Raw genomic sequence first — 18,195 nt, 5'->3', positions numbered from 1 at the left:
CCATTACCACTTATTTCATGTACAGCGCCACCTAGTTAAAAATTAAAAAGCAAAAAATTAGGTGTTTTCATCACAATATCTCTGGCTCACATGGTCAAAACTGCACGAAATTGAAAGTGTAGGATCATTATGACACCTTCCGAATGCATGCCAAGTTTTGTGAGCTTTCGTTCATGGGGGGCCTTACAATAAAATAATTTATGTGTACATTTAGTGACCGTACACCAACAAGGATTCCTGGGACACTGAAAGACCGGGGTACACGAAACTTAGTGGGCATGTAACCCCACATGGATAGCATGGAACCATCGTTTTTCGTTTTGATCTGTAGCCCCCCGCTGGACTGGACCCCCCAAAAGGAGGGTAGGGCAGACACAGTTTTTTGTGAATTTCTTGAGAACCGTAGGGCCTAGGATGACCAATTTTTTCCGTATGTTTGCCTCCAGGGGTCATGTTAACCCATTCCATGTGCACACATGTGCATAAACAGATACACACGCACACACATACATTCACAGTAATCATACGTATGACACATACTCACACAGTAGACATATGTACGCATGCATGCACAATGCACAAACACACATACGCAGACAAACACACAAGCACGCACACACACACACACACACACACACACACATAAACATAAACGTGTGCACGCATACATGCACACAATTCAAGAATTTCTCAGAATTATGAACAGGCAAGATGGGGGTGGGGTTGTATAAAATCAATTTTACATGTGAAATCTATGAACTAATCATGTTTTGGTACTTGTTGTCTAGCAGATACCAGTGAGAATTGAGTGTGGATAATGCAATTTAGTGAGACAGTTAGAATCATATAGGCCTTTCAGCGTGATTTATTTTTGTGAAAAAATGTGCTGGACTGGGCGGCGGTCATATTTTGTACCGCTCTGCGGTACATCTAGTTTAATAAATACACTTAACTTTTGGAAAAGGACTGATGGTTCCCTAAATGTTGGCCCTTTTATTCAAAAAAATGGTACCAAATAACAGTCATTTAACATCCTGCTTAAATATTGTGTACTGTAGTAGTCAGTCTTTAAGTTTTCACCATCATGTGTTAGAGTTTGGTGGACATGCTAAGTTCAGCTTCGTTGAGTTTCAGATGTTTATTTCTGTTTCTGATCTCAGCTGTGGGTGGGTCTTTGTCCTCCACAGTTGGTTTATTTTTGCTGTGCATCCTCTGAAACTCTGCAGTGATCTCGAGAGCTGTTCGGTTCTTCGTCTCAGGAACGTTGAACCAGACAAACAGCCCCGTGCCACAGCAGAAGACGAGGAAGATGAGGAAGCAGAAGTAGTGCAGGTGCTCCTATGGATATGAAATTATCACATATATTCATTAGTTAGTGCAGGTGTTCCTATGGATATGAAATTATCACATATATTCATTAGTTAGTGCAGGTGCTCCTACGGATATGAAATTATCACAGATATTCACTAGTTAGTGCAGGTGCTCCTATGGATATGAAATTATCACATATATTCATTAGTTAGTGCACGTGTTCCTATGGATATGAAATTATCACATATATTCATTAGTTAGTGCAGGTGCTCCTATGTATATGAAATTATCACACATATTCACTAGTTAATGCAGGTGGTTCTATGGATGAAATTATCACATATATTCACTAGTTAGTGCAGATGCTCCTATGGATATGAAATTATCACACATATTCACTGGTTAGTGCAGGTGCTTCTATATATGTGAGGTTATCACACATATTCACTAGTTAGTGCAGGTGCTCCTATGGATATGTCCTATGGGCATATTCACAAGTGAATATTGCTGCTACATGAAACTCCAGAAGACAACAAAGGTTCATGTGGGAGGAGAAAACAGACTTGGCTGTGATGAGCCGGCCTCTTTAACTGAGGTCATGATACTCTGGAAATTTAATTTTATGCATTCATTACTTCAATAACTACCCTACAAAACAGACGTTCATGTTTTTTAATCAATAAACACTATATTAAAGTAAAAGTAAAATGATTATGTATTTTTGGGGTATGTTTTGTTAGCCTGGCCCTGCCTGCCTGAGATAACACAAAGTGAATGGGCTTGATGATACTAGACCAGTGGTTCTTAAAGTGTGGGGCTGGCCCCACTAGTGGGGAATAGAGACATGACAGGTGAAGAACAAGAGGGAATTTGTTTTTTTTTTGTGCCTATCTTTAATATGCCTTTCGTTTTTGACAAGGAATATCATAGATTCAAAACAAAATAGCCACACACAAACATAGGAGTCATAAACAGACGGAATTAAAACATCATCAGATCATGCAGACCGAGACAGGAAATGTAACGTGGAACCAAAATGCAAAAATAATATTTTAACATTACTATTTTTTATCGGGGTGATGGGGTAGGGTGGGGCTTGACAATTCCCCACCTCCAAAGTGGGGACTGACAGAAAATGTTTGAGAACCACTATAGTAGACTAAGGTTTCGCCAAAAGGTTGAATATCTAATTGAAGTATGGTTGCCCAGCAGTCTTATAATAAGAACTAGAAAGGTAAAACAAAGACTGAAAGGTTAAAACAAAGATGAGGACAAAAATAAAGTGATGATGGTACTACTGAGTAGAAGAGAGAGAGAGAGAGAGAGAGAGAGAGAGAGAGAGAGAGAGAGAGAAGAGGATGAGGAAGAGATGCATTCTCACCACGATGAGGGGAAAGAGCATTCCTATGAGAAACAGGCCTGTCCAGTTGATGGTGGTGACTACGGTGAACGCTGCCCCCTTGTAGGAGTGAGTGAAGATTTCACCAGGGAGGGGCGCTGTAATGCCAGCTGTTCGAGTCACACACAGAGAAAGAGCAGATTTCAATTAAATCTGAATCTAATGTGTAAAATGTGCATTTATTATCATACATAATGAACGGGCAATGAACTGCACAGTGGACCAGCATACTATATTAGTTGTAGCTTGATGCTTTAGCTTCTTAGTTGGCAACATAAACAAAAATGCTGTTATATGTATCATACAACTGAATTATGACAAATAATAATGACCAGATAGTTTTCAACTATATCATATAATGAACCAGATAGTTTTCAACTATATCATATATTGTATTACTGACATATATACACACCACATATTCAAGCATTTTGAAAGCACATGCTTCATAGTTTTAATGAATACTGTTGAATACTAATCTGAAGACAGTATTTCTATTTTTACCAAAGTAAAGGCATGGCTGTAACTGAAGGGTTGTTGGTCCCTTATACGTTACCGGTAGTATCAGGGTCTTTCTCTAGCTGTTCCTTACCTGGACCACTGGAGAAGAAGAAGATGAAGATGAAGACCAGGACCATGCTGCAGTAGGGCATCCAGGACAAGAGGGTCTTCAGACAGAGGTGAAGGAGGGAGAGAGAGAGAGGAAGAGAGGGAGAGAGAGAGAGAAAGAGAGAGAGAGAGAAGAGGATGAGTAACATTCAAAACATGTCCTACATTGTGCCATGGATACAGTCAGGACTCAGGAGAAAGAGACTAACCTCTGTGTGTGTGTGTGTGTTTGCGTGTGTTTGTGTGTGTGTGTGTGTGTGTGTCTGTCTGTCTGTCTGTGTTCCTGCATGCCTGTGTGTGTGTATGTGTGTCGTGTTTGAGAGTAATGAGTAATAAGTAATGTTAGTGTCTGTCTCTCTTTCTGTCTGTGTCCGTGTGTGCGTGCGCGAGTGTGTGTGTGTGTCCGTGTGTGCGCGTAAGTGTGTGTGTGTGTGTGTGTGTGTCAGCGAGGCAGACCTGCAGGTATAGTGTGAGTGTGAGGAGGCCCAGGGCGACGGTCATTCCAAAGAAACCGCGGAGTAGCAGCACCCTCCTCCCCGTGCTTTCAATCAGCAACACCTGGGACAGAGGTGGGTTTACACAGACACTTTTAATCCCATTAGAATCGGAACAATGTCTCAATCGGAATAATGTCTCAATCGGAATAATGTCTCAATCGGAATAATCTCTCAATCGGAATAATGTCTCAATTGGAATAATGTCTCAATCGGAATAATGTCTCAATCGGAATAATGTCTCAATCCGAATACAATTGGCACATATGATCGGAATAGATCCAATTACAATTTTAAAGGGAATGATGGGTGGGTGGTGTATTTTGTTCTTATTCCGATTTAACAACCATGTACTGTACATCAGGGGTTCCCAAACTTTTTTGGCAGGTGACCCTATTTTGATGTCACAATATGTTGGCGACCACGATCATACAGCATCTCTGTTGTAACACCCAGTCGAGAGTGGTACTTTGATTTCCCCCAAATGTCGTTTGTTCGTTTGTTTGGCTTTAATTTGCATGTCAGGTTGTTTTGCTACTTTGTTTGGAAAATTGATCAAGCACGATTATGTCAATCAAACATCTCATGTCTATGTTTATTTTGACGCAGCCAGATTGTAATGAAGGATCCGTTAGTTAGTTATTAGTTACTTAACTTGGATATCATGGGGTTTTTAATATTTTTTAATATTATTAGTTTGTTTAGTTTTATATTATATAATTTATATTATATAATGAAGCACATACATACCCCATGTAAACATTTTTCATTTTGTAATAGTTTAATCAGCATCACAAAAAACTGTCCATGTAAATGGAGCTAGAGAAACTTCAAACCACATGCAAAACCCTAGTTTTAGATTATTAGCCTATCAATCACCAAATGCCTCTTTGAGGGTTTTCATATTTGAGAAAAACTGCAAAAAGCATCTATTTTATAGGAGGGATAGGACAGAGGAAGGGATAGAGGAGGAGGAGGAGGAGGAGGAGGAGACTCACACAGATGATGGAGGTGACAATCTCACAGAGGCCGGTCCCGAGAGCTGCATACCGCAGCTGGTTGGACGGTATCCCTGCAGCACTGAACACATCATATGAGTACAGGTACACCTGAATACACAAACACACAGACACAGACACAGACACAGACACAGACACAGACACAGACACAGACACAGACACACACACACACACAGACGGTACAACCAATACATATAAAATCTGAATACATATATACAGACATCAAGACATAAACAAACAATGAACAAATGAACAAATAATTTATAAATTAGTTATATAATTAAGTTTATTTATATAAATAAATGTTATATAATTAAATGCTTTATATAAATAAATGAGAGCCTTACAGCGTTGATGCCACACAGCTGCAGTGTGGCAGAGGTGGCAATGATGGTAAGAAGTTGCCAGCGTAGAGACGGCTCGGTCAGCAGATCCTTCACCCCCCGCAGGCGAACCCCTTTCAGGGCGGCACCCTCTGCCAGCATGTCATCCACCTCAGAGCTGTGGTCCTGACCACGACCCCACAGACGCTGGATAGCTGGGGGGGGGGAGCGAGAGAGAGAGAGAGAGAGGAAGAGAGAGGGAGAGAGAGAATGTAGTAGTGCAGGAGAAAGGTAGGGGTTGGCAGTTTTGGAGGAAACATTTACAGTTCTTATGCAGGGAATGCAGTATTTTGGACACAAAAAAACTGCATTGTACGGCATAGTACTGTAATTTACTACAGAAATGCAGTATTTTGGACATGATATTTTGGACTATAACTGAACTATACTATAACTGTAAAAACTATAACTGAAAAAATATAAAATAAAAAATATACTATAACTGAAAAATATACTATAACTGAAAAAACTGCAGTTATTATTTGTAAGGGGATATGAACATCAAAGCATCAAGCATCAAAAGCAAACAGCCCAGACCCTAACTGGGCATTTATAGCTGTGAAGGTCCCTGGGGAAAAACACTATATTTGGTAACTTCCGTAGACATCCAAAATGGGTTATTGTATTGGGAGCACTGATGTGTCAGATAATATATATATATATATATATATATCTAAATAATTACATTTTGCCGCTCAGAGTTCAGGTAGGAAGGCCCCTTAGCAGGATTTTGCCTACAGTAGGGCCCCTTGGAGGTCTGAACCAGCACTGATCAGGTTTTGATATGCATCATGCACACATGCACACACGGGTCTGTGCGTGTGCGTGTGTGTGTGTGTGTGTGTGTGTGTGTAAGTGTAAGTCACCGTTGTCGCAAGCCTGACGATCTCCCTTCACCAGCAGCAGGTATCGGGGTGACTCTGGCAGTAGGGGAAGAGTCAGCAGCTGAAGCAGCCCAGTGAAGCCACTAAAACCCAGCAGCCAGGGCCAGCGGTCCTCAGTACCCAGTAGCTCACTAATACACACACACACACACACACACACACACACAAACACACACACACACACACACACACACACACACACACACACACACACACACACACACACACACACACACACACACAATGCACATATATGCATGAGCACACACAGACACACATATGAAGGCACACACACATACACATGAACACACATATGCATGAGCGAGGAGATGAGAGACGATGAGAAAAACAGATGAGAGGAAATGAGAGGAGAACAAAGGAGGAGAGGAGAGGAGACTAAAGAAGAGGAGAAGAGACTAGAGGAGAGGAGAAGAGACTAGAAGAGATGAGAGGAGACTAGAGGACAGGAGATGAGACTAGAGGAGAGGAGAGGAGACTAGAGGAGAGGAGATGAGACTGGAGGAGAGGAGATGAGATTAGAGGAGAGGAGAGGAGAGGAGATGAGATGAGATGAGACACTAAAAAAACAAGTTTGGATTAGATTATCTGACTGGAAACTCCAGATCACAACTTGGTAGTAGCATCCACTCACAGTAAACCTGTCCTCATACAAATTATCATAATTATTATCATTATGAAACTGAACAAAAAAAGACATTTGTATGAGGTAGAGGTTTACTGTAAGAGGAGAGGAGAAGAGAGGAGAGGAGAGTAAAGTAGAGGAAAGGAGATGAGAGGAAAGTAACAGAGGAGAGGAAAGGAAAGGAGAGTTGATGAGATGAGAGAAGAGGAACAGAGGAGAGGAGAGTAGAGGAGAGTTGATGAGATGAGAAGAGGAACAGAGGAGAGGAGAGGAGAGTAGAGTAGAGTAGAGTAGATGAGATGAGATGAGAGGAACAGAGGAGAGGAGAGTAGAGTAGAGTAGAGTAGAGTAGATGAGATGAGAGGAACAGAGGAGAGGAGAGTAGAGTAGAGTAGAGTAGATGAGATGAGATGAGAGGAACAGAGGAGAGGAGAGTAGAGGAGAGTTGATGAGATGAGAGAAGAGGAACAGAGGAGAGGAGAGTAGAGTAGAGTAGAGTAGAGTTGATGAGATGAGAAGAGGAACAGAGGACAGTAGAGTAGAGTAGATGAGATGAGAGGAACAGAGGAGAGGAGAGGAAAGTAGAGGAGAGTAGAGTAGAGTAGAGTAGAGTAGAGTAGATGAGATGAGAGGAACAGAGGAGAGGAGAGTAGAGTAGAGTAGAGTAGAGTAGATGAGATGAGAGGAACAGAGGAGAGGAGAGTAGAGTAGAGTAGAGTAGATGAGATGAGATGAGAGGAACAGAGGAGAGGAGAGTAGAGGAGAGTTGATGAGATGAGAGAAGAGGAACAGAGGAGAGGAGAGTAGAGTAGAGTAGAGTAGAGTTGATGAGATGAGAAGAGGAACAGAGGACAGTAGAGTAGAGTAGATGAGATGAGAGGAACAGAGGAGAGGAGAGTAGAGTAGAGTAGAGTAGAGTAGAGTAGAGTAGAGTAGAGTAGAGTAGAGTAGATGAGATGAGAGGAACAGAGGAGAGGAGAGTAGAGTAGAGTAGAGTAGAGGAGAGTAGAGTAGAGTAGAGTAGAGTAGAGTAGAGTAGAGTAGAGTAGAGTAGAGTAGAGTAGAGTAGAGTAGAGTAGAGTAGAGTAGAGTAGAGTAGAGTAGAGTAGAGTAGAGTAGAGTAGAGTAGAGTAGAGTAGAGTAGAGTAGAGTAGATGAGATGAGAGGAACAGAGGAGAGGAGAGTAGAGTAGAGTAGAGTAGAGTAGAGTAGATGAGATGAGAGGAACAGAGGAGAGGAGAGGAGAGTAGAGTAGAGTAGAGTAGAGTAGAGTAGAGTAGAGTAGAGTAGAGTAGAGTAGAGTAGAGTAGAGTAGAGTAGAGTAGAGTAGAGGAGAGTAGAGTAGAGTAGAGTAGAGTAGAGGAGAGGAGAGGAACAGAGGAGAGTAGAGTAGAGTAGAGTAGAGTAGAGTAGAGTAGAGTAGAGTAGAGTAGAGTAGAGGAGAGTAGAGTAGAGTAGAGTAGAGTAGATGAGATGAGAGGAACAGAGGAGAGGAGAGGAAAGTAGAGGAGAGGAGATGACGGGTGATGAGAGAACACCTGAGGCCCAGCAGCTGTCCTGTGAACTTCCCCATGGAGACAAACGTGGTGACGGTTACGCCCACCATCCCCCGTAGGCTCTTGGGAGAGCACTCCAAAAGGTACATGGTGTGAGTTGTCAGGCTTATGCCTGCAGAAAACACCAACATGTCAGAGGATAAAGGCTACAACCTCCAAGGAATAGTTTAATTGGAAACACTTTCAATCGCATACTTTGTAGTCTTAACCCACTGAATCCTCCTTCTAAATGTCTCTACAACAGGTAGAAGTACACAAGTATGTGTACACAAGTAAGTGTAAGTAGGTGTACACCTACAGCACATGTACCTATACATGGTGACAGTACTGAACACTTGTCTCACCTGCGTTAAACCCATAAAGGAATCTTCCTGCCATGATCATCTCAAATGACCCAGCCGTTTTACTGAGCAACATCAGCAGGGCCCCGCTGATGGCCACCAGGTTGTTCAGCAGCAGACATCGCTTCCTGGAGAGATGCATGATGGGATAGGTAAACACAGCCACAGCCACATATTCATCTTGAAATGGATTTGAGAGGGGCCACTGAGTGAGGTATTGTTTTTAACGGTTGGTCTCAGCAATGCCAAGAAAAAACAAAACAAATGAATCACCAATATTGGTGGTAGGGTAACCTCTAACCCTAACCCTAACCCTGTCTAACTTGTTATGACAAAAAATGACAGAAGCGTTATGTCATAAAAGTTTATGACTTGTTTATGACACGTTCATGACAGTGTCATGTCACTCTTATGACGATACTGTCAAGTAAAGTGTAACCTTAGTTTCTGTACATCCATCAATGTACACCTCAATGCTGTAGGAGGTTGAAAGTGAAATTAGTTATTTGGATGCTCTGCAATTGCTCTTATTCATTTGTAAGGATCCTAATTACCAGGCTGATGATAATCTTTTCAGTCATATATTGACTCTTGATCAACTACTAAGTGTGGGCCTATTGTCACATGTCCACAGGAGCAGTTAACTATAGGGACAGGAAATGTAATCAAATGTATACCTTGTCATGTCTTGATTGATTCACTCTCACTACAACAATGGTCTCAAGTCTCATCAAAGTACTCTCAAATCAGATGACCTCCAACCATGTGATCCCAAATCAGCTGACCTCCAATCATGTGATCCATATCAATGTAACCAACCACAAACTAGGTAGTATTTAAGTGCGGTTCACAGAGCATTCTAGGAGCCTTTCTGTAGTCAGAATCTCCCGCACCACTAAGGTGTTTAGTCATCATCCTCTGAGCTGGTATGTTCATTCTCTGATTGCTTCATATGGTTTCCTAAATGTTCCTTTAACCTGTTTTCGTAACTTTCACATTATTCATTTAGATGTACCTTCTATAATGTATTGGATGAATAGCTTGTACCTGACAAATAAATTGTTATGCTTTGACCCGCATAGTTTTCTAGAGTTTCTTTAGATATCCCTCAAAGTTTTAGATGTGCCAGGGGGAAGGGCTAGGATTAGTCCCTAGGGCCGTGGGGCTAACTCAGTGAAAGTAGGCATGCTACCAGGAGAACTGGCCATCGTATTGTACTGTAGTGGGTCACTGATTTTATTAGTAGTCTGGAATTAGACAGCTAACCTAAGCACACCCTGAACCCTCTGTAGCTTCGGTAAGATGTTCTGTCCAGATGAGTATAGTGGCTCAGGCCAGCACTAGGATTATTACTCAGTTGAAGGCGCCTCCCGAATTAGTCGGCCGAGGAGGGCCTCGCACACTATTCTTGGGGAAGTTTGAGTCTAATTAAATAGCTAGAAGGCATTCTTGTAACAGTATCGTGGGTAGGCCTACATCGGCCTACTATGGATAGTAATATTACTTTGACGGAAACTTCTCCACATCTAGCGGGGTCAGAATCATTAGGTTTACAGGGGTTCAATTGTTATTTCCAACAGCGCGCGGAAGCTTCACGATTTCCTTCGACCACTCCCAGTTCCCTCATTGGTCCTGACGAGTGACGTCATTACACATTATCTCATTATTTTATCATAATGAAATAAAGAAAGGGGAGATCGCACACAGGGGCTGAGTAGTTCCAAAAGTGTATTTTAAAAAGCAGAAAAAACAATTACAGGCCACATGAACAAGGGGTAAACGTTTCGGGTCTAGCCCTTCATCAGTGTTCCTTACGTGATGCGTCACAGGGCGCAGCGGCCATTTATAGACTCGCCTGCCAATCTTAAAATACACTTTTGGAACTACTCAGCCCCTGTGTGGGATCTCCCCTTTCTTCACTTGAGTATTACGTTTTTTGGAGACTATACGCACCGGGCGACACCTCAATACTAGACAAAAGGCGCAGACGCCACACTTCACCTTCGCCCATCATAATGACAAATAAAGGAATCTTGAATTCTTACCTCCCATAGGCATTCACCAGTCGCCCAGCACACAGTGAGGCCAACAGACCACCGATGCAGAAGATGGATACGATGAAGGACCAGATGAGGGAGAGTTGCCAAGGCTCCAAGGGGAGTCCGTACCGCTCAGCACACGTGCGGTTCACCAGCTCCTTAATGAACTGGACACCGGGACAGTTTATGCGTTCCACAAAAAATAAATGGTAAATGGTGAAAGGACTGCATTTAAAAGCGCTTTTATACTCCTCTGAGCACTCAAAGCACTTTACAATTTCATGCCTCACATTCACACACACAAATTCATACACTGATGGCCTCCTTCATACACTGCCTTGCAAGGCACAAAACCTGTACATCGGGAGCACTTTGGGGTTAAGTGTCTTGCTCAAGGATACTTCTTCAGGGTCAGAAGTCGTTGGGCTCAAACCGGCTGCCTTCTGGTTGCTGAACGACTCCTCCTCCTCCTAAGCCACCGCCGCTAAATAGGCCTATCAGACATGAGTGGCTAAGTGGCCTGCAATCTTTACCTGCTAGTGTATCAAGACAGAAAGAAACAGCCCAAAAAGTAGTGTGCTTCATGTCAAAGACCACTGTATCCCGTGGTATCATATGGAGACTGTGAACTTCACGTGCACATAAACAAGGGGAACTTGCTGTGTCACGAAAAGAAAAAAGCTGTTTCCAAATGACCCACATTTTCCATGCGACAAGGAACATGTGGAAGACCATTTATTCACTTTAATCCCATTTCAGATTTCACCAAAAAAAGACTAGACTATAGACTAGGTTAGATTTAAGAATGAGAGCTAGAGCTCATTCACATACTCACAGTAGATGGTGAGGTCAACACTGAGATCTGAAGGCCATACTGGAAGGTCCCGCCAATACCAGTGATGAAGATAGCAGCAATAAGCAGAGGACTTTGCAGCTGCCAACAGGCCAAAGCAAACAGCTAAACACAGCAAAGTCATTGAAATAAATGGTCATTGACATTCATATGGTGAAAAGATTGGCAACCTACCAGTAAGCCCAGTGCACACAACATGTTTGGAGGTAGCCACACTTGACTTGTGTGTGTCTTACGATGGTGTTCTCTCTCCCTCTCTTGCTCTATGAGTGACAGTGCATTTCTCTGTTCCAGGAAAACGCAGGTCCAAATATCTAACCAGCAGGTGTAAGTGTAACTTCTCAAATCTAAATTAAGCTAAAGAGAGGGAACAAACGGTAACAACAGGAACAGTAGTAAAGAAAAGAAACTTTTAACCCTAATCGCTGAACCATGCAGTGTATGAAGTCTCCTACTAAATATCCACACAAAAAGATCATGATGTTTTGCACAAACACACTGAAATTTTTTCAGCATGTCAATAATTATGTTTCTTTACTTTTCTAGCTGTAACAGAAACAACTCGCTATTATAAATGCGTACAAAACCATGCTCTGTCTTTACATTCTGTTACTCATAGGTCACATTCATAATGTAGACACAGTCACACATGGACATAGGACATCTTCATTATCAACCATACACAGTAACACACACATACATGTACAACTGCTGGATGCCCTATATCATGTCTCCACAAGCACACTTACTCATTCACAAACACAGCAACCTATTTTAAAGTATTGTTGTCAGGGGGCCAATTCTGAAAAGGGCTTCCGTTAAGATTTTTGTGGACATGTTTGGGTACAAGCTGGCAACTTATTATTATTATTTTTTTATTATTATTATTAGAAGGGACCCATAGGTAAAGTTCTAGAGTGGTCGTCAAGTTGAAAATTTCTCTTTGTGACTTTAACAAGCAATTTCATGTCAATTTTCAGGTTTCTGAGTGTTAAAGGCTATACATACTGTTGCTGTCATGTTATTGTATAATTTACTACATTGCCTCACCATCAAGCAGATGACTATCCACAACACACTAGTCTTGTGGGTAAAACTTAAATAAGCAGAAAAAAAGAATAATTGAGAAATTAGAGTTGGCATTTTCATATCTACAGACTGATTGACTCAACCTTCATCTGCCATACTGTAATATTAAATATATATTCTTATATTCTTAAAAGATTAGTACACTCTAAACAGTGGTGTAAAGTGACCTTTTTCTGTGCTGAAGCAATAATAACTTTAGCTTAGATTTAAATAGCTTTAAATCTGTGAATACTGAAACTTAAGCAAGTATACATTTTTATTCAAGATTGAAAATGTTGTTATACTGTAGCTGCCTGTCTCCAGCTCCACAATCTTGATTCTGAGGACACTTATGTCCACAGTGCAATGCATAAACCACAAATATGTAAAACAAAAATATGTAAATTGTCCTCCTATTTCTATAGATATTTCTAGAGTGTAGTTGATGCAGCAATCAATCTTTATTGCAGTAACAAGCAGTAACAAAACACATGGAACAGACAGACAGACACAGATAGATATGTTGATGTATCTATATAGATGTTAAAGTATAGATGACTCCACTCCGTTAAACTCCACATTATCATGTAAGGGCACACAACAGCAACATTACACCCACACTACAGACACAAATGACATAAACAAGACCAAGTAAACACAACATATAAAATCAGGCAATTGAATAGAAAAGAAAACAACAGACATTATATTTTAACCAAGGACCAAACTAAACACACTAAAGAGGTAGTGAAAGCCCCGTTGTTTTGCCAACCTTTTGCGTTCTTGAAAAGCACAGACATTTTCATAACTGAATGCCTTTTGCAGTCAATTTACATCTGTGTGGGTACTTGTTGCTCACTATTGTCTTAGATGGCCATGGCCAGGATCCCCAACACCCCCGCTCATGCATACAGTGTTGCCATTTGGCTTCGGTTCCCAACCCACTGCCAAGCAACCTCTCCTCTCCTTTCGACATACAGTGGAAACTTGATGGTCACCGATCAAATCTCTGTAAATGTATGTTGTTAAAATAATACATCCATGTTTGGTCTTGAATTAATACTTGCAATGTGGACAACAGTCTGATCATGGTTTCATTACAATGTAATGTATCTGTGCATAGTTGCAGACTAAGAACTATACTATAGTCTAAAGCAGTGGTCCCCAAACTTTTTCTTCCGAGGGCCAGCTCACTATGCCTGGCTCCAAGGGAGGGCCAGAGACTCGGAGTATATCAAACATAAATAGCTTAGTGCTGTGAACAACAGCAGTCTACCTTAGTTGAATATTCCATTACATTTAATCATAGGCTACTGCAATTTAATACCATTGCTAGCTGTGTTTATGTTGCCACCATGCCATATCAGTGTAAAATGTAGCTCAAATGAAATAATACTAATAAAAAGACTCTGTTTCTTTGCATACATAGCTCAAGTTGTGAACAAGCAATATCCTACAAATAATTTAAAGTTATCAAACTATGACAGTTTTATGAAGTGCTGGCAAACACATCTGAAATGACCACCATTCTAACTTAACTGATGAGAACTTTGAACTCTGTATGAACATTTGAACGTGTGAATAAAAAATAGAAATAATTATCCCAGAAAGTCCCAGAAATATGACTTGAATAGAAGTTAGTTAGTTATTAACAAATAATTGATGCTGGTCACGTGATGCACTTGATGTGAGAGGTTCGTTTCTGTCGCCCTCCTGCCCCAGCGGCCTAAAATCTTTAATTTTAACGAAATAAACCACTGTTATCTGTATTTTTTTTTACTACCAACCATGTCTGGAACTGAAGGGAACACGAACCAGCGTGAAACTAAAAGAAAAACGCGTCCTGATAAGAAAATACAGTTGGCTGATCCTAGCGCTGTTGATGGCGACTGTGAGGTGGATAGCGTGGCTAGCACAATAGCTCTAAATGTTACCGAGAAGATTAGCGCCTTGATGGAACAGAAATTCACGGAGTTACAGTCTTCCCTGCACGGTATGGATAGCCGCATTGAGGAAAATACTAATAGGATAACAGATGCAGAGTCTCGCATCTCAGAGTGCGACGACCGTACAAGTTCTCTGGAGAGTAAAGTTGCCGGGCTTGAGCAACAAGTTAAGTCCCTAACCGATCGATCTGAAGACCTTGAAAACCGTAGTCGACGGGACAACTTACGCATCATCGGCCTACGGGAAGGTGCAGAGGGGACACAGGGAGTTAAATTTTTTGAATCATGGCTGCCTGACATACTTGGCTTGGACACTAAGCATGGCCTTATAAAGATTGATAGAGCTCACAGAGCCCTAGGACCACGGAAGAAAAACTACGTCAGGCCCGTTATAGTGAAATTGCACAACTACATTGATAAGCAGAAGATCCTAGCAGCAGTGAGGGAAAAGGACGAAATCTCCTATCAGGGAGACAAAGTTTACATTCGCCAGGACCTGTCACTTCGAGTGAGGGAGGCTCGACGTCAGTTCAACGCCACATGCGCTCAACTTATCCAGAAAGGCATACGATTCCAAATGCGTTACCCTGCCACCTTATGCTTCACCGTCAAGGGCGAAAACCACTCCTTCGAGTCTCCCAAAGATGCGGATGAATTTCTGACCAGGTTTGAATCCGACTGACTGTGAAATTAGTCTACTCATTGCAGAACTGTCCTGCCCTTGTGTTATTCTAAGCTAGCCCATAAGGGAATCATTTTATTTGATGGTCTATCTTGTTTGTGAATTTACGTTCAAAGATTGCTATCTTTTTGTTTTAGTAGCTTATTCATTCTTTTCCCCCTTATGGGCTACGGATTCGAGTCTGACCGATTTAATGGTTACAAACTCCTAAGTCTGAAGTTTTTCTATTTCTCCGTACATTTACAACCCGTCTACTACGGTGCTATCTGCGCCGATACCAGGATAAAGACGATGGACTTGGTTGAATCGTATTGGGACTGCTTCAGTTTTTTTTTTTTTTTTTTTTTTTTTCAATGCTTGAGCTCCAGTTGGCCGATGGGGTTGGGAGGGGGGTAGTGGGAAATGTGCATTGGTGGAGGAATGGAATTGCCCTCTGCTTGTGTCTTCTCACTTAATGGCAGGGAGATAACTCTCAGCTTCACTTGTCCCATGACTTTGAATGCCATTCTATGGCTGCTTTTTCTTTGTGTTCTGGGTGGGGTTTGTTCTTTTTTGGGATGTGTTCCATCGTTTGGGGATGGAACTTTGAAGACAGCTTTATTTACTGTTTCATTTCTTAGTTTTTTTGTGGATTACACTTTTGCTTTTAGGTTATACCTGACAGCTTTAACTTTTCTACTTATGGTTACTTACTTCTCAGATGTCAATTTTACTGTACTCTACCCACATTTAATTAATGAGTGACATAAAAATAATCTCTCTTAATGTGAAGGGCATTAACCATGTCATCAAACGGCAGAAAATACTTTCCTTTCTAAAAAAGGAGAAATGTCAGATAGCACTCCTTCAAGAGACTCACTTGTCTGATCTAGAACATTTGAAATTGAGAAGAAGCTGGGTGGGACAGGTATTCTACTCTTCATATAACTCCAGAAGTAGAGGTGTCACTATTCTCTTACATCGCAGCTTGCCTTTTACCCTTGATAAGACAATAACTGACAAAGAAGGCCGCTATGTACTCCTGTCAGGCTATCTCTTTGGTGAACATGTTGGTTTTGGTTGTATATACGCCCCTACCACATATGAAGCATCCTTTTTTCCAAGGCTTCTCTCAGACCTAGCTGTACTTTCCTCTTCTTACTTGATAATAGGGGGAGACTTTAATTGTGTAATTAATCCTAACATTGATATCTCACCTCCCCGTTCAGCTCTTTCAAGAAAGAGCTCCAAACTGCTTGAGTTAATTAAGGATTTGGATCTTTATGATACCTGGAGAACACTGCACCCTTTAGATAAAGATTACACTTTTTTTTCTAATCCTCACCAAGTTTTTTCTAGGATAGACTACTTTTTCTCATCAAAGTCAGTACTACATAGGATAGTGGATTGCACAATTGGTATACAGTCTATTTCTGATCATTCTCCTATTGCTGTAATAATCTCACCACCTTACAGGGACCCAACCTGTAGATGCTGGCGACTGAATCCTGTTTTACTAAGTAAACAATGCTTTATTGACTATATTAATGGGGAGATTGGACATTTTCTTGCTGAAAATAAGACACCTGACATTAGTCCCTCTATCCTGTGGGAATCTCTCAAGGCATATTTACGCGGGGCCATTATATCCTACTCTTCAGCACAAAAGAAGGATGCCATTAAGAAACAATTGGAACTTGAGAAAATTGTACTTGACCTTGAGAGCCAGCTCAAACTCTCATACAGCGCCTCCTTGGCCAAACAATTAGGCGCGGCCCGCTCTGCTCTAAATCAGCTGTTAACACACAAAGCAGAGACACAGATATTCTTTGCAAAACACAGGCTATTTGAATCAGGTAATAAACCTGGCCGGCTACTTGCTCGGCTTGCACGTAGTAAAACGGAGCCAAATCTGATCCCATCTCTAACAGATAAATATGGGACTAGATATTTTAAATCTGCTGATATAAATAAAGTCATGAGGTTATTTTATGAGGAACTTTATAGATCAGACGGCACATCTTTGGAAGTCAGATCAAAATTTTTGGATGGAATAGAATTGCCATCTTTATCTGATGAACAAAAAGCAGAATTAAATAGGCCAATTAGTAAAGAAGAAGTTCTGGAAACTATCAGTGACCTTCAGGGAGGTAAAGCTCCTGGTCCTGATGGCTTTGGTCCTGACTTTTATAAGACTTTTAGTAAGGTGTTAGTCGACCCCTTAGCTGATATGTTTTTGGATTCTTTTGACAAGGGCTGTCTCCCCCCTACTTTAAACCTTGCTCATATATCGGTTATCCTGAAAAAGGGCAAACCAGCTGACCAATGTGGATCCTATAGGCCTATTAGTTTAATTTCAGTCGATAGTAAAATACTTTCCAAGCTTCTGGCTAGACGTTTGGAGGATTTGCTCCCAATGCTTATTAACCCTGATCAAACAGGTTTTATTCGTGGACGATATTCTCTCAGTAATGTAAGGAGATTACTAAATATTGTTCAGCTTACAACTCAGAAAAAACAGAAGGCTTTGGCCATCTCCCTTGACGCTGAAAAGGCCTTTGACAGAGTTGGATGGTCCTACTTATTTGATATACTGCAGAGGTTTGGTTTGGGTGAGGTCTTTCTTAAATGGACCAGAACAATATATCACTCACCTAAAGCTGTGGTCATAACCAATGGCCTACGGTCTGATTCTTTCTCAGTGGCTAGAGGTGTTCGCCAAGGATGCCCACTTAGCCCACTACTTTTTGCTTTGGCTTTAGAACCACTAGCAGAGCGTATACGTTTACATACTGATGTGAGAGGTATAAGGCTAGGTACAAGGGAACATAAAATCGCCCTGTATGCCGATGACATTCTTTTGTTTGTAGTATCCCCTGAACTGTCCATTCCAGCTATTATGAATACATTAGATGAGTTCAGCACTATATCTGGTTATAAAATTAATTTTGATAAGTCAGAAGCCATGCCACTTGGGCCTTTAAATATT

The 18,195-nt window shown here is 41.3% G+C and overlaps 1 protein-coding gene across 1 annotated transcript; it reads right to left on the bottom strand.

Annotated features, from left to right (window-relative positions):
* Positions 1-785: 785 nt before the first annotated feature.
* On the bottom strand, positions 786-12,764 carry slc2a11l (solute carrier family 2 member 11, like). The gene is made up of 12 exons (XM_076284086.1): positions 11,706-12,764; positions 11,514-11,612; positions 10,685-10,845; positions 8,643-8,767; positions 8,281-8,410; positions 6,082-6,230; positions 5,180-5,370; positions 4,812-4,922; positions 3,776-3,877; positions 3,303-3,378; positions 2,693-2,820; positions 786-1,338 (listed from the first exon to the last, which is right to left on the bottom strand). Exons 1-12 carry the CDS (start codon positions 11,727-11,729, stop codon positions 1,090-1,092), a joined length of 1,545 nt encoding a protein of 514 aa, XP_076140201.1. The 5' UTR covers positions 11,730-12,764; the 3' UTR covers positions 786-1,089.
* Between the last annotated feature and the right edge of the window lie 5,431 nt (positions 12,765-18,195).

Source organism: Alosa pseudoharengus, unplaced genomic scaffold (assembly GCF_046254945.1).
Source record: "Alosa pseudoharengus isolate Yale_2024_CS ecotype anadromous, Long Island Sound unplaced genomic scaffold, YU_APseudo_1.1 YU_APseudo_1.1_scf_14, whole genome shotgun sequence".
NCBI lineage: Eukaryota > Metazoa > Chordata > Actinopteri > Clupeiformes > Clupeidae > Alosa > Alosa pseudoharengus.
The sequence above is the reverse complement of the archived record's forward strand: the minus strand, read 5'-3'. Positions and strand labels throughout refer to the sequence as shown.

Coding starts and splice junctions, on each gene's coding strand:
- slc2a11l (XM_076284086.1), bottom strand. CDS start 11,729: ATGTTGTGTGCACTGGGCTTACTG. Junction 8,768..10,684: donor CTGGTGAATGCCTATGGGAG/GTAAGAATTCAA, acceptor GCATCTCTCCAG/GAAGCGATGTCTGCTGCTGA. Junction 4,923..5,179: donor AGCTGTGTGGCATCAACGCT/GTAAGGCTCTCA, acceptor TTGTGTATTCAG/GTGTACCTGTACTCATATGA.